Source organism: Trichosurus vulpecula, chromosome 3, assembly GCF_011100635.1.
Source record: "Trichosurus vulpecula isolate mTriVul1 chromosome 3, mTriVul1.pri, whole genome shotgun sequence".
Classification (NCBI taxonomy): domain Eukaryota; kingdom Metazoa; phylum Chordata; class Mammalia; order Diprotodontia; family Phalangeridae; genus Trichosurus; species Trichosurus vulpecula.
In genome coordinates, this window is record NC_050575.1 from 56,461,743 (window position 1) to 56,488,284 (window position 26,542).

The 26,542-nt window shown below is 35.1% G+C and overlaps 1 protein-coding gene across 2 annotated transcripts in view; it reads left to right on the plus strand.

The window, feature by feature from the left end:
* Positions 1-22,501, plus strand: part of RBM27 (RNA binding motif protein 27) — a 63,094-nt gene extending 40,593 nt beyond the window's left edge. For both annotated transcript variants that reach the window (XM_036750219.1, XM_036750220.1), the window contains exons 14-22: positions 47-190; positions 2,640-2,759; positions 4,138-4,212; positions 4,640-4,804; positions 7,124-7,228; positions 7,362-7,553; positions 11,188-11,274; positions 14,107-14,217; positions 18,548-22,501. In XM_036750219.1, coding sequence (XP_036606114.1) covers positions 47-190; positions 2,640-2,759; positions 4,138-4,212; positions 4,640-4,804; positions 7,124-7,228; positions 7,362-7,553; positions 11,188-11,274; positions 14,107-14,217; positions 18,548-18,631 — 1,083 coding nt within the window. In that variant the 3' untranslated portion in view covers positions 18,632-22,501. The remainder of the gene's footprint in view (positions 1-46; positions 191-2,639; positions 2,760-4,137; positions 4,213-4,639; positions 4,805-7,123; positions 7,229-7,361; positions 7,554-11,187; positions 11,275-14,106; positions 14,218-18,547) is intronic.
* Positions 22,502-26,542: the final 4,041 nt, after the last annotated feature.

Here is a 26,542-nt window from a genome sequence, read left to right on the forward strand (position 1 = left end):
AACATGTTTATGTGCATTTTTTATATATTCGATTGTATCAATACAGATGATGAACAAACCACAGGCACCTGGTGTATATGTTCTTAACAAAATTCCTGTTAAACATCGCCTTGGACAAGCAAGTGGAAACCAGGGTGATACAGCACACTTACTGAACCAATCTGGTGGTACCACTGGAGATGATTGCCAGGTAGATATTTCCCTGAACCCCTACCTTATTTAGGCTGCATAGTAATACATAATTCAGTAAACATTTAATAAACATCTACTATGCAAAGCACTGTTTTTAGGTGTTAAGGTTGTAAAGATAAAGGTAAGACAGTCCCTGCCCTCCAGGAATTTATGTTCTACTTTGTGGAGTAATAAGAAATGAGCCAATGAATTAATAGATTATGTGTTTTTTGTTGCCTCATGCCCTAAGTGCCAGGAAGCTTTTTTTAAATTAATAGGTATTTATTTTCTCTAAACACCTCCCCTGCCCCCCCAAGAAAAGAAAAACACAAAACACAAAAACCTCTGTAAAAATATGCATAGGCAAGCAAAAATAAATCCCCTCTTTGGTCACATCCAACAATGTGTCTCATTCTACATCTTGAATCCATTATCTCTCTTAGGAGGTGAATAGTGTAGCTCGTTATCAGTCCTCAGGAATCATGGTTGGTCATTAAGTTTATCATAATTCTTTTTTGAAAAAAATTTGGTAGTATTTTATTTTTAGGTCCAAATTCTCTTTCTCCCATTTCCTTCTTCCTCCTGGCCCCTTCCAGCTCTCCCTCAATTGAGAAAGTAGGGAAAGCAAAACTGATTACAAACACATATAGTCAAGCAAAACAAATTCATGCATTGACCATGTGCACAGAAAAAACCTCCCCCTAAAACAAAAATAAAAACAAAAGCCTCAATCTGTACTCTGAGTCCATGACCTCTTTATCTGGAGATGGGTAGCATGTTTCTCACGAGGCCTTTGGAATTACAGTTGGCCATTGTGTTGATCAGAGTTCCTAATTCTTTCAGTTGTTTGTCTTTACAGTGTTGTATAAATTGGTCCCCTGGTTCTGCTCACTTCACTTTGTATTATTTCATATAATTCTTCCCAGCTTTCTTGGAAGCCATGCCCTTCATCATTTCTTACAGCACAATAGTAATCCATCAAATTTATGCACTACAACTTGTTCAGCAAATAGTAGGGTGTCACCATTAACAAATTAAGAAAGCATAGAATAGTTTATCTGTCAGATTTGTGGATAAGGGAAGAATTCAGGACCCAAGAAGATACAGAAAGCGTTAGAAAATATAAAATAGATATTTTTGATTATATAAAATTAAAAAATCTTTGTACAAACAAAACCAGTACAACCAAAATTATAAGGAAAGCAGAAAACTGGAAGAAATTTTGCAACACATGTCTCTGATAAAGGCCTTATTTCTCAAATATATAGAGAACTCAATCAAATTTATAAAAATACAAGTCGTTCTCCAATTGATAAATGGTCAAAGGATATGAACAGGCAGTTTTCCAGACAAAGAAATCAAAGCTATCTATAGTCATATTAAAAAATGCTCCAAATCAGTTTTGATTAGAGATTTGCAAATGAAAATAACTGAGGTACCCCCTCACACCTACCAGATTGGCTAATATGACAGAAAAAGAAAATGTTGGATGTTGGAGGGGATGTGGAAAAACTGGGACACTAATGCACTGTTGGTGGAGTTGTGAACTGATCCAGCCATTCTGGAGAGCAATAGGGCTACAAAATTGTGCATACCCTTTGATCCAGCAATAGGGCTGCTAAGTCTATATCCCAAAGACATAAGAAGGGGGAGGGGAGGAGAAAGGACATATCTGTTCAAAAATATTTATAGCATCTCTTTTTGTGGTGGCTAAGAATTGGAAATCGAAGGGATTCTCATCAATTGAGGAATGGCTAAACAAACTGTGGTATATGATTGTAATGGAATATTATTGTACAATAAGAAATGACAAGCAGAATGATTTCAGAAAAACCTGGAAAGATATACATGAACTGATGTATAGTGAAGTGAACAGAACCAGAACATTGTACATAGTAACAGCAATATTGTTCAATGAAAAGCTATGAATTTCTGTGAGATAGAATAGATCTTCTATAAGAACTTCTGTGCTATATAAATAGCTTTTCTTAGCAATACAAATGGGATCCAAGACAATCCCAAAGGACTAATGATGAAGCATACTATCTACCTCCAGAGAAAAAAGTGGTATTATTTGAATACAGACTGAAGCATGCTATTTTTCAGTTTCTTTCATTTTTTTCTTTTATTTGAGTCTTCTTGTTTTGCTTACTGTCTTGGGGAGAGGGAAGGGGAAGCAGGGAAGGATAGAGTTTGGAACTAAAAATTTTAAATAAAAATGCTTGAAAATTAAAGAAGAATAAAAATATAAAATGTTAATTCATAAAGATGGTACTATATCTTTGCTTTCATGCCAAATTATGAATTTCTACAAACTTGCTTTTAAATAACTTTATCTAGGAAACTATTTTCAGTGAAAGGGGAGGAGGGGAGCAAGAATGTATTTTGAGGTTCTTAGATTTAGAAATGTTATGAATTTTTACTAAAATAGTTCCAGGATCTCATGCAACAATGTTCTTACATTTTAGATATTTTCATCATCAGGCCATGCAAAAATGGTGTACAGCTCCACAAACTTAAAGGCAACTCCAAAACTTGGTTCAGCATCTAAAGCCCATGATGTCCAAGAAGTTCTTAAAAAGAAACAGGTAACAATTTATTTGAGATTTTGGAAATTCAGAAGAAAGGTCATCTTTGTATATTTTTTGGGGGGGGGGGAGCGGTTTCCTTTGATCTGATAATGCAGTAAATCTGGTTATTTAATACTAAAATTCCCAGGATTCAGGGTTTTAAGTTATATACATTTTTTATTCTTGTAATTAAAAGGGAATTTTTTTTCGCATTCCTATTATATACTATATAATATGTACCTGTAAAAAGAAAAGATAAAAAGGTTATAAAAAGTTTTGTTGACATTTCTTGTTTTTTACATTCCAAGTCTTTCCCAGTCTGACCCATTCTCAAAACTAAGCTGTTCCCCCATTGAATCCTCCCTTATAATAAAGGAAAACAATTAAGTAAATCTGCCTGACGTAGTGGTGGGTCTGGAGTATTTTGTACCCACAGTTCTGAACAGAGCTCTCTACCTAGAGCAGGAAAACCTATAGTCATCACTGTCTATTCCCTACGACAAAATAAGTCATTCCATTTAATCTGAGTTCACTTGCCCCTTAATGTTTTTTCATTTATATTATCTTATACATTGGCTATATTGTTGGAGTATTCTTATATTTCAAGAGTTAAGCCAACAATTGGATAATACATTTGTATATTCCCTAATCTAAGCTCTGTAATGCTGAATCTTAATGGGAAGAAGAGCTGAATTAAGTTTGGATTCTGCTTATCACTATTTTGTCCTTGTCTAGTTTAATAAGTTTAGAGAAAGAAAACAGGGCACTGATGTTTTATGTAAGAGTTGAGATTGGTATGACAGTTTTTACTGTTTAGATGATGCCTTTGGTTTTTAATTTATATATTTCGCAGTGTTATTTGTTTTTAGTTTACATAGTATCTTTGTAACTTAAATAAGCCTCTCTTTTTAACCAAGTGTAATATTTAAGTGTATTGAGCTTTAATGAAGAAGAATAAGTACAGATTCTGGCAAGCATATTTGTGATGTACCTTGAGAGCTTCTTGCCATTAATATCATTTCTGGATTACAGGAGTATCACACATTTTGGAAACATTTCATGTCAAAAATGTTCATTTGGCTTATTCATGAATAGATGTGATCCTTATGTACTTATAAAACAGATTATTTGGAGTGAAGAAGGCACTTTCAGAAAATAAATTCATATTATTTAGTAACTGTAACTATGTATCTATTCAATAGATTTTATTTTAGAATTATTTCAAATAAAATAGATCTGGAAACTTAATTATTTTCTAATAAGCTCTGCATTGATTTCAATAGAAATTCTTTCTGACGAGAAAGCCTTCTCAGGTAGTGATTCTTTAGAAATATTGTTCTGTTACATTTCAGTAACAAATGTTGTCACTAAACTTAGCTTTACTTTATTTATGCAGGAGGCGATGAAGCTACAACAAGATATGAGGAAAAAGAGACAAGAAGTACTAGAGAAGCAAATAGAATGCCAAAAGGTAAGAAATTCATGTTGTGCAGCTGTTACGTTTTACACACACACACACACACACACACACACACACACACACACACACACACACACACTTTCAAAAAAAAATTTATTGATGTATTTTGGTTTTATGTCACTTTTATTTCCAAATGTGTCACTCCCTATTCTACTTGGTGAGCCATCCTTCTTAACAGAATAAAAAAGAAAAGGGGAAAAAAGCAGTTCAACAAAGCTAACCAACACACCCATAGAGTATGGCAGTATATGCAGTGTTCCACATCCATAGCTCCTCACCTCTGTAAGGAAGAGAAGGAGAGTACATACAGTGTTATTTACTTAAGTGTCCATTCTAGAAAACCTGTTTTAATTTTTCAGCACCTAGCTGTATTAGTTTTGTTAAGTTATAAATTTTGAAGATGCATTTAATTATGTAGATGCTGATATCAAAGTTGGAGAAAAACAAAAACATGAAACCAGAAGAAAGAGCAAACATAATGAAGACCTTGAAAGAGCTTGGAGAAAAAATTTCACAGTTGAAAGATGAATTAAAAACATCTTCTGCAGCTTCTACACCATCCAAACTGAAGTCAAAGACAGAGGTACCTGTTAATTAAATTTATGAATGTTGATTCTGTCTGTGTATACTGCTTACATCTTTAATCAATGATTCCCAGTTACCTAGGTTTGCAGTGTCTTGTGTGAGGAACAGCAAAGGAGGCTAGTGTCACTGGATTGCAGAGTACTTGAGGGAAGTAAAAAAGACAAGAAAGGTAGGAAGGGATCAGGTTATTTTATATTTGATCCTAAGATAATAGGAGGCCTTGGAGTTTATTGAATGGAAATGGGGAAAGAGAGGGGACAGGGACAGGGTAATATAGTCAGACATGTGCTTTAGAAAGATCAGTTTGACAACTAAATGGAGGATGGATTGGAGTGGAGAGAGACTTGGGCAAGGAGACCAACCAGCAGGCTGTTATTGCAATAGTCCAGGCGTGAAGTAATGAAGGCTTACAGAAGTCTGGTGACAGTGTCAGAGGAGAGAAGAGAACATATGAGAGGTGCTACAAAGGTAGAATTCACATGCCTTGGCAACTGATTGGATGTTAGGGGTTAGAAAGATAGTGAGGAGTTGAGGATGACACTTGTGAGCCTGAGTGACTGGGGAGATGGTAATGCCCTCAACAGTAATAGGGGGGCAATTGGAAGAGGTTAGGGTTTGGGGAAAAGATGGCTCATAAAGTTTGAAATATTCAGTAGGCTGTAGGAAATGTGAGACTGGATGTGAGGCAAGAGGTTAGGGCTACATAAATAGATCTGAATGTCATCTTCTCAGAGATGATCATTGAATTCATTATGGGAGCTGATGAGACTGCCAAGCAAAATAGAATAGAAGGAGAAGAGAAGAGGGCCCAGAACGTGGTACATGTGGGGCATCCATAATTAGTGGGCATGACTTGGATAAAGATCCTTCTGAGGAGACTGGGAAGTAGTCAGATAGATAGGAGGGGAACCAGGAGAAAGCAGTGTCACAAAAATCTAAAAAGTAGGTATCAAGGAAAAGATAATGATCAACAGTGGCCAAGACTGCAAAAGTCAAGAAATATGAGGATTTTAAAAGGCCATTAAATTTAGCAATTAAGAGATCACTGCTAGCTTTGGAGAGAGCAATTTCAGTTGAATGATGAAGTCAGAAACTAGTCCTTTGTCTTGTTGGTCACATGACCCTGGCCTTTTCCTTTTAATTTTCGAAAGGTAACACTAGATTTAATATGACGTAAAGGATAGTGAGGTATTATGGACCTACTTATTCTGGTCTTGGAGAGATTTTGTCACTTATATCTGTTTCCTTATTTTGAAATATTAAATAATATACTATAACTGTATAGATAGTTGGATTGGAGGTTATGTTTATAGGTGAAAGGTGTCAAGCATGAAAATTTTATATATGTGTGTGTGTATGTTGTATATACATCTACATAAAATTTATTATATTCATGATTATTCATCTAAAAGGCAAATAAAATACTAATTTTATTAGAATTTCATTTTAAAGAATAAAAATAGTAACAGAATTGAGAGCTGTAAGGAAAGCAAGCATACTGTATTTCTAACATAAGTTTGTCCTTAACAAGCCATATCTGGAGGGTTCTGTTAGGTTCAGGGTACCAGCCAAGCTGGACTGTGCCCAGAGGAAATGATGGTGAGAAGAATGGACAACATGCTATCAGATCTTTAGTGAAAGGAACTATGGATATTTAGGCAAATGAGGAGAATATTTAGAGAGATGTGAAAGCTATGTCAACTATTTGATGAGTTGTCATGTAACCAAAATTAGACTTGTTTGAATTGGCCCCAGACAACTTCATAGAACCAGGAATGATGGGTCGAAATAGCAAAGAGACAGGTTTAGGATTAATATAAGGGAAAGAAACCACTTCCTTTCATTGATTTCTGTCCAGGGCAGAACCAAATGTCTGAGATCCCTGCCACTTTTTGCATTCTGTGATTCTGTAATTATTTTCAAATTTGAATTATTATACCTTTATAATATAATTGGAATTACTGGTTGATTTTAGTTCTATATAGTAAATTTTCCAACATGACTTAAGGGAATTATCAAATCTTTTTTTTTCTTTAGACATTTACAAAGTGTTCATTTTAAAAGCTTTTAGATTTTAAAAATTTATCAGAGGGAAGAACATTTTTATTATTATTACGTATTATTTACAGTTTATATGATACTCTATACATAGACAAGGCGATTTATGAAAACCATTGAAGTCAGTGCTGTCACAACTTTTAAAATTTTTTTTCTAGTTTATTTAACTTTCATAAAACAGACATAGTCAAAATTCTTAGGAACAAAATATTATGAATGAGATTTTAAAACATTATATTTCACTGTTAATTTTTTAAAGGCCCAGAAAGAGTTGCTAGATGCAGAACTAGACTTCCACAAGAGACTATCTTCTGGTGAAGACACAACAGAATTACGGAAAAAACTGAATCAGTTACAGGTTGAGGTGAGATTGAAGAAGAGTTGGCTTTTCTACCAAGATAATGTTTCGTTGTACTTTTTTGTTATGTCATCCTTCTCTGATGATGGACCCAAGGTTAGAGATTGTACTGTAACTACATCTTTTTGTTCTTGTTTAGGCTGCTCGTTTGGGTATTTTGCCTGTGGGTCGTGGAAAGACCATGTCTTCTCAAGGCCGAGGAAGAGGCCGAGGCCGTGGAGCAAGAGGAAGGGGCTCATTAAATCACATGGTGGTGGATCACCGCCCCAGAGCAATAACAGTTATGGGCTTCTTTGAAGAGGAGAAAGATGAATTACTACAGCATTTCTCAGTAAGTTTTTAATGTATAATCAAAATATGAAGACAATATCCAAGGTTAGAAACAAATTCCTCCTTTTAATGTTTCTTCACTGCATTCTGTATATCAATATTGGATGCTCTTTACATTTGGAAAGTAGTTGTAAAATCATTGATATTACAATTTCTATCAGTTTATGTTGAAGATCATAAAAGAATATTTGCTTTTAGAATTCCACAGTGCAACACATAAATGCATTCATTGTGGCATTTTTTCAGAATACGTTATATTTATTACATGGACTACCAATTAGTTAAGTTACAAAAGGGAAATGATCTGCAAGAAAAGCCAAAATCATAGGATAAATTCATTAAGGTAGCAGAATTGGGCCCCAAGTTCTGTTATGATACACGTATTCCAGTGTTTGCTTTTTGACTTGTACAAGTATAAATGTGCTATCAACCCAGATGTTGATCATTTATGAGCAGGCAGTATATATAGCTACAGCTTCCCATTACCCACCAGATGCCTTTTTCAGTTTCAGATTTTTTGAAAGAAATATCTCTAGCCTTTTTCCAAACGTTGCTTGCTACTTGGTAGGGGAGTCATGAATGCAAAGTTCCAGCTCGCCCTCCAATGCATGGATTCTTGCCTGTTCTTTCATTTATGCCCATTACTTTCATCTTTTCCACTTTCAGTTCACACATGGAGATAATAAATTTATAAAATATAAAGGCTGCCTCATACAGTTGAAATTTTATCATATGGGTTACTTAAGGTCAAAAGTAAATGCTTAATTTTTCCTGTTTGTTTTAATGTTGCTAAGTAAATCTCCTTGCCAAGTACACTGGACAGCTAGGCATAATGCTTGGCTGAAGTGATGCTATTTTGTCTAAAGCAAGTTTGCCATAAATTTGAGTGTTTGCAGAACTTTCCAGTTACAGTATCCAGGAAGTCCTATGAGTTATAAATTGCACACTGTATTCAATGTTACTGACAGCAGTGTGCTGGAACCAGCTCATGTTGACTTGTAGGAGCCACTTGTTAACATGAATTTTGTAAGCTGGTGGTTAAACTCAGTGCTCACTTTAATCAGTTCCTGCACCAGTAATATTAATCATTGCTTTAAAATAATTGCCGTCAATCACAGCAGAGTGTATTTTCCATATATCCTTATTTACTTTTAAATAATTGTGGCTTTAATAATGAATATTTGAAAACAAACTTAATTCATTTTATTCTGGTGGTGCTAATATGATGTTGGTCAGAAAGATTAGAGTAACTACAGACTTGTCAGAAAATACCCTAAAATTTTCATTTGGCTTTAGCAAATAGATGTATATACAACAAATTATATTAAATATAAACGTTACATGGAAGCAGCTAGGTGGTGCAAAGTTCAGAGACTCCTCTTCCTGAGTTAAAATCTGGCCTCAGACACTTACTAGCTTTGTGACCCTGGGCAAGTCACTTAACCCTGTTTGCCTCAGTTTCCTCATCTGCAAAATGAGCTGGAGAGGGAAATGGCAAACCACTCCAGCATCTTTTCCAAGAAACCCCCATATGGGGTCACAAAGAGTTAGATACAACTGAAACAGCTGAATAACAACAACAACAACAAAAGTCATCGATTGTGATTACCATTTAATGATTCAATGTTTGAAATAAGATAAGTTAATCATTTGAAGTGTTTCTGAATAAAATTTAGTTTATCACTAATTTAGGAAAAATCAAGCTGAACCAAAAAGTGTAGCTAAAAATTTTGAAATTGAAAGTGTAAAAATTGGTTAAGTACTGGAACTAAGATGAATAGCTGTGTGGTTTATGAGCTGCTACTGCTGCATGGCATGCATATCCTGCATTATATGTGTATTTTTCTCAGTATTATTCTGGTTTGGGAAAGATATTAACTAACATCAATTTGTTGCAAAATTGACATTTTTTGAGAATTTTTGTTACCTTCAGATACATTGAAGTCAAAATCAACAAGCATTTAGAAAACACAAAAATTAGTCAAATGCACTACAAAAACCTTGAAAAATGTAAAGATTGTTACTATATAAGCATGAATCTCAGGTTCAAGATTTGATTACATTAGATAAGGTTGAAGACATTCCATTTAATAACAATAATAAATTTATTCTCTTCCTAGAAATGTTACTAGAAAATGTAATTCAACATTTTTTTTTATCAGACAGAAACAACAATGAAAGGATTTTTAATTATTTTGACTTATTAGAGCCATCTGTTTGACCTTATAAAGAACTGATTTCACCATGGATAGCTGGTGGCGGGGAATAAACATCATTTAAGTGAAATTTTCAAACATGAAATTGATTTGAATGATTTTCAGGATTTTGTAGATAATAATAGAGAATCAAGCAGTGTTCCAATCCTTGCAATTATACTAAAACCTAAAAAGATAACACTGTTGCAGTCAGAGGTACTGGAGCTGAAAGAAGTTTCAATTTAATGAATATAATTTCTATGAGTGTGAAAAATAGTTTAATAGATCACATATCAAATTTAATGACAATAAATTTCTTCAGAAAAAAGTTAGATTGAACTGCAACTCCATTTGTCAAATCATGGTTGAATTACAGCCATAGGTTGATTATGGATATAAGTATTTGGCAAAAATCAATGAAAGCGTTCTGTTAGAATCAATTGTCTATATGAAATTTACATTAAAGAATGTAGTGTACTTTATTATTTTTTTAAATCATGTACTCCATGGCCTTTATATTAGTAAAATTTATAATAAAAGTTTTTCTATGTACTATATATACATAATTTTCCTCTAAAAGTGATTGTTTAAGAATCAGCACAGAATTGGTAACTGAGGAATGTCTGAGACTTTGTTTTGATCATAGAATAGCCAAATATGTGTTGCCTTGTACTTAGAATAGTCATATGAAGTATTTATGTATCTAGAGTCTATAAATATTTACTATAGTCTTAAATTAAACTTAGATTACTACGAGAGTTCTTTAGGGAGAAAAGACAAGGATAAAGTACAATGAAATTTTAGAAATGAGTGCTCTCAACTTTCAAAGCATTTTCATAGGGTGCTGTCAAAATGGAAGGCTCAGAATTGGTGGAAATATACCTTCTGATTAACAAAACTTGAGTCATGTATGTTCTCTTTGGAAAGGAGATGTGTGTGTGTGTGATAATAATAGAAGAAATTTATCTAGTGTGTTAGGATTTCCAAAGTTATACACACATATATTAGACATACACACACCCTTGCATGTGTGTACATCTCATGCACCCTATAACAGTCCTGTGAAATAGGTATCACATGAATTATTACCATTTTGCAGATGAGGAACTTGAAGCTCAGAGGTGCCATATAGTTTGCCCGTAGACACAGCTGATAAGTATATGAGTCAGAATATGAACTCTAGTCTTCCTGATTCCAGTCTCAGCCCGGTTCACTATACCATGCTGCTTCTCACAATAAGTATACATATTATAGTAAACATTTTGCCCCAGCTAAATTTAATGTTTCAAATATCAGGCTTGCTTAAGGGCACTTGATTGCCCTAGGAGGATAAATTTATCATGAAGTTGAAATTTGTTAAAATTGATGACTTTGAAATTACTGCAGTCATCCACTTTCTAGACTTCTAAATTATGAATCTTACACATTTTCATTTCACAGAAATTTGGAGATATTGAAGATCTTCAAGAAGAAGAATCACCTCTGAGTGTTGTTTTAACATACAAGTCTAGGTCAGAAGCTGAAAATGTAAGTAGAGCATGGAACTTTGTCTGTGGGACTGTGGCACAGATTGATTATTGTGTAATACATTACCATGACACAGTAGTTGGCCATGTCTAAAACATTGGAACAGAAATAGCTAGTCTTAATCTAAACTGGTTTTTCTTTTGATAATGCTGGGAATGTGTTGATATCTTACAAGTTAACATGTAACAGATAACTTTCTACCTTTGATTTTTGAAAATTTGCTCAAAATAGAATAACTTGTTTGTTGTCCATATTGTGATGCTTCAGTTCCAAAATAACCAAGTTTTGAAGTCAGAAGAAAGGAAGTCTTAAGTTTCTAGGAGGAGGAAAAAGCCTTTGTATGTGTTCTATCATCATTCCACTAAATTCCTCCCCATTCTAATTCCTCCCCATCCCCCATTTTAGACTTAGTAGAGCTTCATACAAGGCAACTGAATACTGCTGCTGTAATTACTGCAGACTTCTCATATAGCAGTTATCCTTTCCTTACAGCTTCTCCAAGCAGAGTTTCACCCATTCTCATCTTCCAGTTTACTTTTTTAAAAAAGTCTTTGAAGTTTTCTCCACTAAGGAGATGATACTTCATGGTTTTTCCAAAGAGTTCTTGCAATTTAACATTCATAGAATTATCTTCTCTGCAATCTAATTCAACTCTTTGGATGTGTAGTTTAGGAATGTGGTATGTATTTCTTAAATTTAATATTTGAGTGTGACCCATTCTAGATGAAGCTTTTTATTTTAGTAAGTTCTATGTTATTTTCATAAATACTGCCATCAGTCTTAATTAGGTGAATTTATACCTTGTAGATAGCTTATATTAGACAAGGGATCATTACCTAGTCTGTACATTCACATAAAGGTTGAGTAGAAAATTTCATTTATAACTCTTAAAACTCCATTTAAGTGTAAACTATTATGATAACCATGGCCAAGGCCATGTGACCTAGATCAAATCACTTCCTTTTTGGACCTGAAAATTTTTAATTTGAAAAAGAAGAGAGTTGGATTAGATTACTTATTTGCTTTCTTACTTTAAAATGCTAAATCTAAGACTCTGACATATTTCATATCTAACTATTTAGATTTATATGTAATATTTTTAATCAGATGTATGTACTGCTGATATGTTTATATTATTCTGTATTGGTTTACCAGACTTTTTTAAATGGATGTTATGGTGGTAAGAGCAGTATTCAGCCAGAACATGTAAATGTATGGGTACTCACTGGTGGTCCCAGCACTCATTTCTAAATCACAGGAAATGCTGAAGAGATTTCCTGGAACTACAGAGGGGTATAGATTTGACATATATCAAATATGGATAGGTTTACTTCATAAACCAGTTTGTACTGAAAAGGCCTCAACCCAAGGGAGACTATATATAGTCTTTTCAGTTTCTGATTTAACCCTATATTGAAAAAAGAACACTCTCCCTCTGTTAAGTCCTAGCACTGGGCCACAATTGCAAGTGTTGTCCGTTCCATTTCTGTAGTTTAATAGTGCCACCAGTGTATGTACAGAGGTAAACAACCTCTCATTAGTGAACGGAAAATGTGCTACAGGTTAGATAACTCCAGATAAGAAGGTTTGAGTGGAGCAAAAAATTGGGGATAATTCATTGTCACTGCAATTTGGGGGAAAAGAATAATGAAATGGGCCTCCAAAAGACCTTTGAATTCTAATTTATTTACTCAATTCTTCTGTGACTCTAAACAAATCGTTAAATTTCTTCATTATGTTGTCTTTTCTTTAAAATAACTGGTAATTACTAGAGTACTATAAAATATAATTGAAAGAAAAATTGCATATGTAGAATATAAATAGCACCAAAACTCAAAGCTAGAGGTCAGTTAGAAGAGTAAGGCAGCATGGTACAGGGGAAAGAATGCAGGATCCTGAGTCAAAGGACCTGAGTTCAAAACTTGGCTTTACTGCTTAATACTTGTGTGACCTTATCACTTTTCACTTTCCTTTACCTTCTTTGAGCCTGTAAAATAAGGGAGTCGGACTAGCTAGCATGTAAAGGTCCCATCTGGCCCTAAATCTATGATCCTATGATCAGAAATCTTCACTTGGGCACTAGAGGTCTAACTTCATTCCTTTCAACCAGGCTTTCTTAAAATCTTTTTACATCACTGCTGGAAATCATTTTAGAGAAATAAAAGGATTTTAAAAAGTACAAGATTGTTTTGCTAATAGAAAATAAAATGATAAAATGTAGATGAGAATGTGGAAATCAGGAAAGATATAAGAAGATACATATGTTCTAAGAATTTATTATGGATGCAATGTATATAATATTTAAGCTTTTAAAAATTTGCAGATGCCAAATAATTATTCCAAGAGATTAATATTTGAATCTTTTTTTTTTTTTGGAGGGAGGAAGGCAGGGCAATTGGGGTTAAGTGACTTGCCCAAGGTCACACAGCTAGTTAGTGTGTCAAGTTTCTGAGGTCAAATTCAAACTCAGGTCCTGCTGACTCCAAGGCCACTATCCTACTCACTATGCCACCTAGCTGCCCCTTAATATTTGAATCTTAAATCTTGACTGTAATACTAATGATCTTCTCCATTTTTCTAAACATCATGAAAGGTTGGTTATACAGGGCATTTTTTAATAAAGAGGATATACAGCATGGTTTTAAACTTCAATAGCTTAAAACTGCACTAACAGATGTCTTGCATATCCGTTTCTGGCCACTGATTATTTAGCATTTATTTTAACTGAGTGTGTCTGAATCATACCTTTGACCTCTAAAAAACACAGTATTTAAAGAACTAAGTATTTCCTATATTTGAAAGAATACTTTTGTTTTTGTAAAAATATTGCAGGCTGCAAACCAAGGATCAAAATTCAAAGACCGAAGACTGCAGATATCATGGCACAAACCCAAGGTACCATCTATATCCACAGAAACTGAGGAAGAAGAAGCCAAGGAAGAGGTAAATAATTTTTAAGAGCTTAATTAAGGCCTCTTTTTACTTTGTTTTCTTGAATTGGAAGTAAATCTATCATATGGAGAAGAATGGAATTCAGGTTACTTCAACAAGCATTTATTAAGTGTCTCTTATAGGCTGGGAATTATACTAAGCATTTGAAATATAGAGATAAAAATGAAAGCATCCTTGCCACCCTTTCCTTCAGTGATTGTGTTTTCTCTCATTCCCTCTGACTCACTGGTTGAGGTGAAAGAGATAAAAATTTTCCTTACTCTCCGTTGCCATCTCCAAGTTTTTCTCTGCTTCCATCACTCAGTAGCCTTAACTCCTTTGAGGTTCACTGAATCCATTGTCTACAACCCTCTTGTAACTCTTGTCTACTGCCCTCTAGGATGCTCCCCTCAGTAAATTCAGTGACTAGCTAACAGCCTTTCTCTCCTCTCTAAATCCTGACCTCCTAGTAAAAACCTCAAAATACATATTAATAGTCTCTTTAATATATTTACCTCCCAGGTTCTCAACTTGCTCATTTCCCATGATCAGTTCCTCCATGCTACTTCAGCTGCACACACAGAGATGGTGATAACCTTGATTTTGCTATTACCTACAAGTGTTCCACTCTGTGTTCACGAACTCTGAAATTTCCTTTTCTGGTCACAATCTGTTGTCGTCCCAGCTCTCTCTTTACCTTGTAACCTCAAACTCTGTTCTTCATTTTTACTGTGATCTCCAGTCCTTTCACCCCTTATTTCTTTCACCTCTGAACTGGCAACACTCTCCTCACTTCTCCATCTTGACCCTTTTTGAACCATTTCATTTCTACACTGTCTTTTTCTCTTAAATCCCTTGCCCCCTTATCTTGTCATCAATTTTGCTTTACCAAGCCTCAGCCCTAGGTCACTCTGACCATCCGCTACCTTTACTCCTACTCCCCTGCTATTGAATAAAGCTGAAAAAAAATCACAAAACCATGTTGACTGAATCCACAACAAATTTATGTTACATAATCTCAATTGGACCTTCACTGCAGCAAGGTAATCCTTTTACACTTCCCTGATTGTCTCACTATCCCACTGACCATGCTGGCTTTTCCAAATTTTTTTATCCCTCCTCAAGCCTTTCTTATCCTTTCAGCTGAAAACTTTGCCTTATGTTTTACTGAAAAAATAAGGCCTTTTGCCAAAAGCTTCCTCTTATCCTCTCCTCCTTAGCTTACATCTTCCAGATTCCTTCTACCATTATTTCCTCCTTCACCCCTCTCTCACCTGATGATGTGACCCTTCACCTTGTCAAGGCAAACCTAAATTCACAAGTGATCCTATTTTATCCCATCTTCCCTCGCAGATTGCCCCCTCTATCATCCCCATTCTCACTTATCTTCAGTCTCTTTCTGACTATTGGCTTCTTCCCTACTACCTACAAATATACTCATGTCTCCCCCATTCTCAAAAAAAACCCTCTCTTGATCCATCTATCCTCACTAGCTATTGTCCAGTATCTCTTCTCCTTTCTCTGGCTAAAGGAGTAGAAGAGAATGAGGAGTCGAGGTTGTGGGCCTGGGGGCCTGGGAGGAAGGAATTACCCTCAATAACAATAGAGAAGTGAGAAAGAAGGGAGGGTTTAGGGGGAATGATAATGAGTTCTGTTTAGAACATGTTTAGTTTAAGATGTTTACAGGACATTGGTGTAAGAAACATCTTTGAGGTGGCTATCATTTCAAATAGATGACATTTGATCCTCTTCCCCTTGATATTTTCTTCTCTCTAGGTTTTCATGACAGTACTCTGCCCTGGTTCTCTTCCAGCCTATCTGACTACTCCTTAGTTTGCTTTGCTGGATCTTCATCTGGGTCATGACCTATAACCATGGCTATCCCACTCTGTCCTGGGCTCTCTTTTCTTCTCCCTCTATACTGATCTTATCAGCTGCCATGGAGTCAATTATTGTTTCTGTACAGATGCCTATCAGATCTACTTATCCAGACCTAACCTCTCTGCTGACCTCCAGACATGCATCTCCAGCTGTGTATTGTATATATCAGACTGGTAACCAAAACGGAACTTATCTTTCCTCTCAAACCCTTCCCCCTTTCTCACTTTCCTCTGATTATTGAGAATACCACTGGTCCCCCAGGCTTACAGTCTAGGTGTCATGTTCATCTCCTTATTCTCCCTTACCCCTTATTTCCAATCAGTCACCAAGGCCTATCAATTTTAGCTTCAGAATATTTCTCATATATAGTCCCTTCTCTTCTGACACTGCCAGTACACTGGTGTAGGTTTTCATTACCTTGACCCTGGTCTATTGCAATAACAATATGTGGTTAGTCTGCTTGCTTGAAGTCTCTCCCCACTCTAGCTGTCCACTTTGCTGTCAGCATGATCATCCTAAAGTGCGGGTCTCACTATGTCACCCTGAGCCCTCCACTACTATCACTCAGTAAATACCAGTGGCACTTCCTTACCATCTCAAGGATAAAATATAAAAATCCTCTGGTGTTAAACACTTCATAAGCTGGCTACCCCCAGTCTTCTTACACTTCTCCCTCCTCCTTCCCAAAGTTACAACTAAAATCATTATGATGTTCTCAGTCAGAGTAGAGAAGTTAAGAGAAATGAGTTAGGGAAAATTCGTTTTACTTTTAGATATGTTGAATTTAAGAAGCCTATAGGACATCCAGGTACAGGTGTCCGTCAGGCAGTTATGATAAAGGATTATAGTTAAGAGAGATGAGGGAGTCATCTACAGATGATATGTATAGGTAGGTATAAGTTTGAAAGTTTAAAATCTTGTTGAAGAATTAAAGCAGTTTTCAATGAGGGTATGTGCGTCTGTAACTTTAAAAAGTCATCTTGAGAATTTTTTTCTTAACTTGTTTCAGATAACATTGCTTAATCTTTGTTTTTGTCCTTCCTGGGTTGCTGAGACTGTTAAAACCAACTTTTACTCATGGCAAATGAGAACACTCATTCTGTGGATAAAATTAAACTTAGACATGATCTTAAAAACCCATTTTAGCCAGTTATTTGAACTTCCTCTTTGCTTTTAAGTAATAAAATTTATGGCTTTTAATTTCCCCCTTACCCTCAGCCCATTGGTGGAAATGGTGGGAAGCAACATAATTGCTACAGATATGGAGATGGGAGATAAAAGGAAGAGAAACCAGGAGCTAGGATAATCCACAAACAAAACAATCGGCTTCTAAAATATTGATAATTAACTGTTTCCTACTGCTGTGTTCTCTTATTAATTATGAACTGCTGGTTTAAGCTGAATTACAAGTCATATAAATTACTTAAAATGTTAAAAAAAGAAAAGGGTAACCTTTGCTTGGAGAGGTGCCTGACATGCATAGAAGATTTCTTATTAAAATCAGTGCCACAGTCTTTGTGTTATCCTTTATTCCTCACTCCACATTTCTAGCCTGGTGACAAATCTTGGTTCTACCTTCACAACATCTCTTAACTATGTCAACTTCTCTTCAATCACATAGCAGCTGCCCAAGCTCAGACACTCATCACCTCTTGCCTGGACTGTTCCAATACCTTTCTAATTGGTCTTTCTACCTCAGGTCTCTCTTCACTCCAATCCATCCTCCACTCATTTGCTAAAGTAAATTTTCCATGTCACCTTCTTACTCAGTAAACTCTAGTGACTCCTTTTTATGCTTGGAATCTGACATTTGAAGTCTTAATAATTTGGCCCTTTCTTACCTTTTTAGTCTCCTAATGTATTACTCCCTCCATGCACTCTACAGTCCAGCTTCACTGTATTGTCTTAATTAGTACTCCTCACATATAATGCTCCATCTTGCTTCTCTGGGCTGTCCCCATGCCTAGAGTGCTTTCTCTCCTCATTTCTACCTTTTATTTTCCCTGACTTTCTTCAAGACTCAGATCAAATCTCACCTTCTGCTGGAGGCCTTTCCTAGTCCCCTCAGCTGATGGCACTTTCCCTCTCAAATTCCGTTCAATCTGCTCTGTTTTTATCCTATATGTAACTAGTTATTTACATGTTGTCTTCCTCATTAGAATGTTCCTTGAGGCCAGGGATTGTTTTTGCCTTTCTTTTCTTTCTCATTGTTTAGCATAGTGCCTTTCACATAGTTAAAGCTTAATAAATGGTTGACTGAAAGGACATTTGAGCAAAAGAGAGTGGCTTGGAATTTAGAGACTTCTGGTTCCTAACTGGACTTGTCTTAACTAAGGTATCTAATCTATATCCTAACTTGAAATGTATTGACTTTTAAAAATACAGTGATTTTTGTATTTAATTAGCATTTAATTAACATTCTCTTGTACCTTTACAGTGACTGTACCTTCTCTTTCTCTAGGAGACTGAAGCTTCAGATTTGTTTTTGCATGATGATGATGATGAAGATGAAGATGAATATGAATCGCGTTCTTGGCGAAGATGAAATCTGATGGGAGCTGTATAGTTTTAGGAATTTTGTTTAGAAGAACAACTTTTTAAAATTATTTAAAGACGTCATTGAGCCAAAAATTTTTATTTTTTTTCTTTTCAACATAGGTTTAAAGACAGCAAGTTTGCTATTTAAACACATCTCATAACTGTATGTGATATTAAAGCAGCCAAAGGCCTAGTGACTTTTACACAATTCTGAAGATCCACAAGAGTCGTATGGGTGTTCTCTAGAGCCTTATTTTCCACACCACCTATTTTCGATGGTGTGGGATTATGATGTAGATGACAGGGTGTTTAGAAATTTTATTTTGTAATATAATCTGCTGATAAAATTTCATTAAATGTCAAAGTAGCCTGGAATCTCGTAACTCTCAGATATTATGGATGGGGTCGTCTCACTATGGGAGATATTTTTGACTAAACCTTGTTTTAAGATTCATCTTGAAAGAAAAATACAATTTGTTTTAATTTTTTAATATGGAGGAGCCTGGCTTGTATTCAGTCTGAATTTTTTTCAGAGTTTTTATATGAACATAAATTGTATGATACATATAATATAATCTTCCACAATACTATTTCAATGTAAATTACATCAAATCCTGTATGTTCTCTACAATGTTATGTGACATCGCTAGCTCCATTGATGTTTCCATTCTGTCATTTTTCAGTCTCATCTGAACTCTCCCAGGTTCGGACACTGTTCACTTTACTTTTATTACTTTGTCAGTATTGGTTCAGTCCCTGCTTTTTAAAAGTTCTCCAAATCTGAGACAGTTGTGCCCATTGCTCTTTTATTTTTTTTTTCTCCCTCTTCTCTCTGCCCTGCCTCCCCTGGACCTGAATTAATAGGCCAAATGTGCACAGTATTGAGAGAAGCTCGTCTGGCTCATGAAACGCTGATCCCTCCTTAATAAAAAGACTTTGAACTAAACCAGCACTTGGAACACTTAAAGGAATGTTTTCATGGGCATGGCGAAGGTTTTCACCATGTTTGTTGGAATGCTATTTAAAGTTGCAGTTTAGTTTTAGGTAACCTAAAAGGTTTAATGTATCTCAAAATTACCTTTTCCTGAATTTAAACCATGATGGAGAAGTTGGGGTGGCGGGTGGGGTTCACAATAACAAATTATATGAATGGAAGGTAGTAAGTTGGCTTTGAATAGAAAATGATGCATTTTCATAATTTTGTGGCTTTCATTGTCCATGAACATACATGCATCATTTAATATGCAGTTTTCTTCACTGTGTGCATTTTTACTGTACACTTATATAGAGTAGATTCTATCTGTTAAGTAAAATATATATGTAAATTTAATGTCCTTGTGTTCTGAATGTTAGATGGCACAGTAGAGGAGCGACACTACGCTGTACCAACCCCTGGAGAAATTAACCGTGATTAATATAAATGGAGTATGTCACTCAAGAATATGCACACCTGCATTTATCTATGGTTCTCCTTCATTTATGTGATGTGAACATTCGAAACTTCTTGTTGACTTTAGAAGGTTCTTGGTGTTCACTTTTATCAGGGATTATGTTTTCCTGTGGCAAATACTATTCCTCAGTACAAAAAGAGTCAAGTAAGGAACTTAAAACCAACAGGATTCTAGATTTACTTAGCCATAAGAAGTTAAATCCCATATTTGTATCATCTGTGTCTCCTTTACATCCCATTTTCCTGCAGTGGCATATGAAACCAGGATCCCTTTTAAGTTTTTACAACTTCACCTTCCTAATGAGGACTTCTCTTTCTAGGTTATTATTGTATTTCTACTAACATTAAGGCTAAAATGACCTTATGAAAGAATGAAAATACTAGAATGGGGTACCTAGAATAAGCAATCTTGCTCCTCTCCCATCACCTCTAATGACATTTTCTTAATGTCTGTGGCTCAGTCAGTATATATTTTGAAAGATCCATTATTGTGAATGTTTTGAGTCCTGACAGTTTAAAAATGATAGAGGGAACAAAGGATTTATATATTTTTTGTATAAAGTTTTTCTTAAACTGTATAATTTTGTAAATAATTTGGTTTTTTTGTGTACTAAAACTACCAGCGTATAGATTTCAATAAGAATTGTTGTATTTTTGTATTTGGAAACTGAAGATTACAGTAAATTAATGGAGCTGTAAGAAAAATTTCAGTAGACTGGCACAGTTCAATAGAATGGGATTCCTTTTCATATGATTTTTTTTTAACCTCTAAACTGACACCTTGCAATCTCAGTTCAGAGAGTGAGCAGATGAGGGATGTGTTTGGGTTTCTACTTAGTGGGGGACAAAGAAAAGAAAAAGGAGAGGGTTAAAGTGGAGAACAGATAGAAGCTTTCTTTAGTCAGATGTGAAACCTTTTCAGCACACCCTACTATTTCTAGAATATTCAAGCATCCTAAATATAATTTCTGGGGATTTTAGAAAAGATTTGAGCCTCTCAGATGAATTTAAATACAGGCTGTTTATATTATTAGAAAATTGAAGTGATGATTTAACAAAAAGTAGCTTAAACATTTTCCTATATAAGATTTTTTTTTTCAAAATCCTAGAGGGTTTTTTTTTTTTTTTGTAAAAGCGGGTAACTACTGTGACTAATTTTTCTCTTGTTGGTAGCTTCATTTTATGAAATAACGTACAGCCTTTGTAGTATATTCTACTGTTCTTCATAATGCGCATGACATCTTTATAAGCAGCTGATCATTAAAAGAAAATGATACCAACACACTTGCTCAGCTTGGTTTAACAATGGGTTGCTTCCCATGCCCAAGATTCAACCCAGGGATGTATAGAGTTTCCCTCAATTTCTTCATGTTATAATTTTAAGACAAATTTTCAACAGCTAAAATAAATTGGAAAACATTGTCCTGTTAAGATGAAATGGGTAACGACAGCGACAGGTCATTAGTTCAAAAAGAAGAAAAAAATCATGTGAAAAGGAATCGTGGTTCCTCTTGATGTATAGGATGCCTGTATTATAGTTTTTTTCAAAATTGTGACCTTGTGTAATAGCATAATAGGAGATATTGTTGGATTTCTAACTGTTTATACATTTAAATTCCTATATGTAATGTTTGTTTTACTGATTACAACCTGAATTTCTAAGAAGCATGTTGACTTTTGCAATAAAGATAAAATATGGAATGGTTCAAAATTGAAAGAAAAAAAAGGCTAAAAAAAAGTTGGTAATTTAAAAGAATTTGAAAAAATTTAAGAACCATTCCAAAAATTACAATGAATCACAAAAAGAGCTGTAACTCTGGCTTCTTCTGGAAAGAGAGAGAAAGAGAGAGAGAGAAAATGTGTGTTTGTATGTCTGTGTAAACGTGCACATGTGGGTGCATCTGTGAATGTGTTTATATGAGACCGTGCTATGGATGTGTGAGGATTGTGCTGTGGAGCTAGGGGCAAATGCTGAACTTGTCTTCACTGCTTTCAAGTGCACTTACTCATAAGTGAGAATAAGCATCGTTAACTTCACTTTTCTTCACTTACAGATTTAGATAGCTCAAATATATAGCATAATACAACATCCGTCAACTACATTTATGAAACAAAAACTATAAAAGTACCTTGATTGCTGTCCACTGTGCCTCTCAAAAGTAGGGACTCCACAGACTATGTAAAAAAGTAAGAGAATAGCTTGCATGTATTACCTAAAAGATGTGATTTAATTTTGTCTTTCATGTTGATAAAGTATCAATAGCAGTAACATATTACCTCACCAGCTGGGAACTGGGGAGCAGTATGGTTGTCATGATTTGAGTTGTTTTCTTGTTTTTAAAAACATGTATTTTTCAAATTTCTATAACTGATGTACCTTCAGAAAGAAGGGAATAGAGAAAAGGCCTTAATCTACAAATAATTAAATGAGATGGAAAAAGAATAAAGAAAATAAGCAATGCTTAAAAGCACAAATACTTTTAATTTTTTTCTTTTTTTAAATTTAAATTGCCATCTTTATGAAATCGTAGAAATCCTGACTTGATGAATGAGACCCATACTGTTCAGGAATGAAATTAACTTCAGAATAAGAGTAGATATTGAAACATGATTCCTGGATATGCCTTCTGACCTAAATCTATTAAATGATGCATTTTATTGTAAACAGGTGATGTGTTAAAGAAAGTCTTGGATTTTAAGAATGAAAGAATTATGGTGTCCTTAATTCTTAAATCAACATTTCTTTTTGTGTTACAAATGAAATAGTAGCAGATCAAACCGACTTATTTTATATTGTACTTAGTGATATGAAATAAGCTGCCTTATTATCCCACTTTGCAGTAACTCCTAAATACCTAATAAATGTTTGTTGACTGCCATTTGATTATTGAAGGAAAAAAAAAGGCAAATTTGTTTTATTGCTGTTGTTTACCTCCCTACAGGATCATCTACCATTTGGCTTCTTACCCAGTACAGCAATCAATCTTAGGTTAACTAATCCATTCCAGCCTTCTGAGTAAGGCTACCTGATACAGGTGAGACTAAGGGCAAGATGATTCTTGAGAATTAGTGAGCCATTTGGAGTTAGAGTCTAGTCTTTTCTTAATCTAAGCAATCTAAGCAAACTTAATCTAAGCAAATTTAGAAGTTGTTGCATGTGTTCCTTCTCCCCCATTTACTGATGTTCTGTCCTCTTTCCATCTTTAAAAGTGAATCAAGAAAGAGACTTAATTCATGTTCTGTCCCTCTGTTCAGTCGTTTTTTAGTTGTCTGACTCTTTGTGACCCCACATAGGGTTTTCTTGGCAAAGGTAGTGGAGTAGCTTGTCATTTCCTTCTCCAGCTCATTTTTACAGATGAAGAACTGAAGCAAACAAGGTTAAGTGACTTGTCTGGGGTCACAAAACTAGTAAGTGGCTTAGGCCAGATTTAAACTCAGGAAGCTGAGTCTTCATAACTTCAGGTCCAGCACTCTATCCCCTGCACCACCTTGCTGTCCTAGTCATCTTTAAAAGTAGGTCTAGAAAGTTTAGCTAAAAAAATCATCACAGACATGTAGTGATATAATGTTTTTCACTTAGAATTGGTTTGCTTGGGATGAAAAAAAGCATTTTTCATTTCACCAATGTTTTTAATTACCAATTCTTGAGTCATGAATTACTGCTATCTTTTTATTCCCTTATTTCTTAATAGTATATGAGCACAATTCTGATCAGAAGTATGCTATTCTTCACAAATTTTATAACTTCTAGTGTGGAGAAGCCATTGAACTTTTCTGCCACTTTTCTGTTGGCTGAAGTAAACTTTAGCCCCACCTACTTTGTGGAAATTATATAGATGAATTTGTATCTATAAGGTGTTCTGAGATGCTCAGGAGTAAGTAACTTGTTAATTAAAGGGCAAGGTTTGAAGAATTGGATTAGATGTGTTTGACAGTTTTTGTAAGACTTTTAAAAATGTCTTAAACCCATTCTTGGATTACTTTGTGTTTCTGGGTTAACTTTGCTGTAAAGGAATCATTGCAATTGTCTTAAGTGATTTCATGTGGATTTTTTGAAGGATAAAAAAGAGATTGAAGTCTTCCGTTCTGTCACTTGCCTGCCCTTCACCTGCTCACTATGAATACCCTAATTCTTGATGAGTCATCCCTATGATCAGTTTTGTTTTTTGTCTCTAACTATAGAAACCTGCCTATACCAAAAAAGAAAAAAAAAATCCCAACTAAAATTTAAACACCAGAAGAAAGATACCTTTTATCTTCAGAGGTTTTTAACCATAAAAATCAGTGGGCCATTATTGTCAATATGTGGAGCCTGTAGAGGGCTCTAGAAGGCAGGCGGTTATCCTTAGATGTCATTGCAGGGTAGTCAATTGTGAATATTGTTTAAGTAAAAGTGCAGAGTATAAAATTTGAGGATATTTGTAATTTCCTTAAACATATGACCTAGAATCAATACTTGAATCTAAAAACCACGTGATAAAAACAGCTTAAATTTGAATATTTTAACTGCTTCTTTTGCTTTTTTAGTGTCTTGGATGGGGAAAGTATTCTATACTTCATAGTCAAAACCATAAAATTACAAATGATTCTATACTTGTAGATTGGACTATCTCACTGCTGGCCTTTAAAAGAATAGTTACTTAAAAGTAGCAGTACTTTTCATGGAGTTCAAAGTACGGTGTAGACATCATTAGGTATGGAGGAGGCAGTGTTGGTGTAGTGGAAAGAGCGTTAGGTTCGAAGTCACAGGACCAGCACTTGATTTTCATCTCTGCTCCTTAACATTGTGACCGTGCATAAAGCTGCCTGTGAATGTTAAGTTGCCTTGTCTGTAAAATAGTAATACTCTCACTACCTCACATGATAGTTGTAAAGATCAAATGAGGTAACTATAAATTGCTTTGTTACCATAAAGTCCTATATAAATGTGAACGCTTATAAAAATAAACAGCAATCCTTGCAGCAACTCTATGAAGCCAATAGAGTGATACTGGATGATACAGTCCATCTTTTTCTTTTATCAGCATTGTAAGAGGAGGTAACCCCCATGGATGAGATCACAGTTCCATCGAAGTATTGAAGAATAATTTCTTTACATTGAATGAATTTAAGATGTTTTTTCTGATATGTGAGAATGCTAGACTGTGATATGTCTTAGCCATTTTGATATTTGAAAATAAATTTTATTTCTGAAATTAAATGTCAGTTTTACTAAGAAGGACAGTTTGATCTTTGTGTATACTGTACAACTGTACAGTTGTTGCCAGCTGGAATGACATTCATTAAATAGAGTGACTTCTCTATTCTCCCCACTCTATCTTCATCTCTTCCTATCAGTTGGTTTCTTCCTTGCTGCCTAAAACACCGACTTGTACCATCTTTTAAAAAATCCTGATTTTATCCTGCCATCCCTGCTAGCTGTCATCCTATATTTCTCCTCCCATTTGTGGACAAACTCTTTAAGAAAGCATTCTGCAGTCAGTGTCTCCCCCTCCTCTCTTCTCACTTTTCTAAATCCTATACAATCTGACTTTAGACCTCATCATTAAACTGAAACTGCCCTCTCCAAAGTTACCAATAACCTTTTAATTGTAGACCATTTAATTGCTAGGTCTTTTCTTGATCCTCATTCCTTTTTTTTTTTAAACCTTTCTGCTACATTTGACATCGTTAATCACTTGCTCCTCCTTTATTCTTGTCTATTTGGGTTTTTATAACGTCTGTCTCTTGGTTCTTCTATCCAACCATTCCCTTTCAGTCTACTTTGCCACTACTTATGTCACACCCACTAACCATGAGTGGCCTCTAAGCTTTTGTCCTGGGCCCTTGTTTTGCTGTGTACTATGTCATTTAGTGAACTGATGAACTGTGGATTCGAATGTCTGTGTATAGATGATGCTAAGATTTATATGTCCAGCCCTAACCTTGTTCCTGAGTTACAGTCTTGCATTACCAGCTGCCTCTTGGACATCATAGGTATCTCAGATTCAGCAAAACAACTCGTCTTCAACCCCATCTCAAACCCTTGCCTCTTCCCAGCTTACTTATTGCTGTTAAAGTTACCACCAACCTTATAGTCACCCAGACTCTCAATCTTGGTGACATCCTCAACTCCTCATTCCTGATAACCGATTGGTTGCCAAATCTTGTCATTCCTTATTTCACTTCATCTCTCCAATATATACACTTCTCTGCATCCACAGTGCTGCAGACCTAATTCAGGTCCTTATCACATCTCACCTACACTATTAATTTTAATTGTTTGTGAAGGTTTTTTGCCTTCACTCTTTCCCCACTCCAATCCATCCTCCACTCAGCTGCCAAAGTAATTTCCTAAAACACAGATCTGACCGTGTCACTGTCCTACTCCCTATCCTTTGGGATAAAATATTTCCTGTATTTCCTTCAGGATAAAATATAAACTTCCACTTGGCTTTTAAAGCTCTTCATAACCTGGTCCTTTCTTCC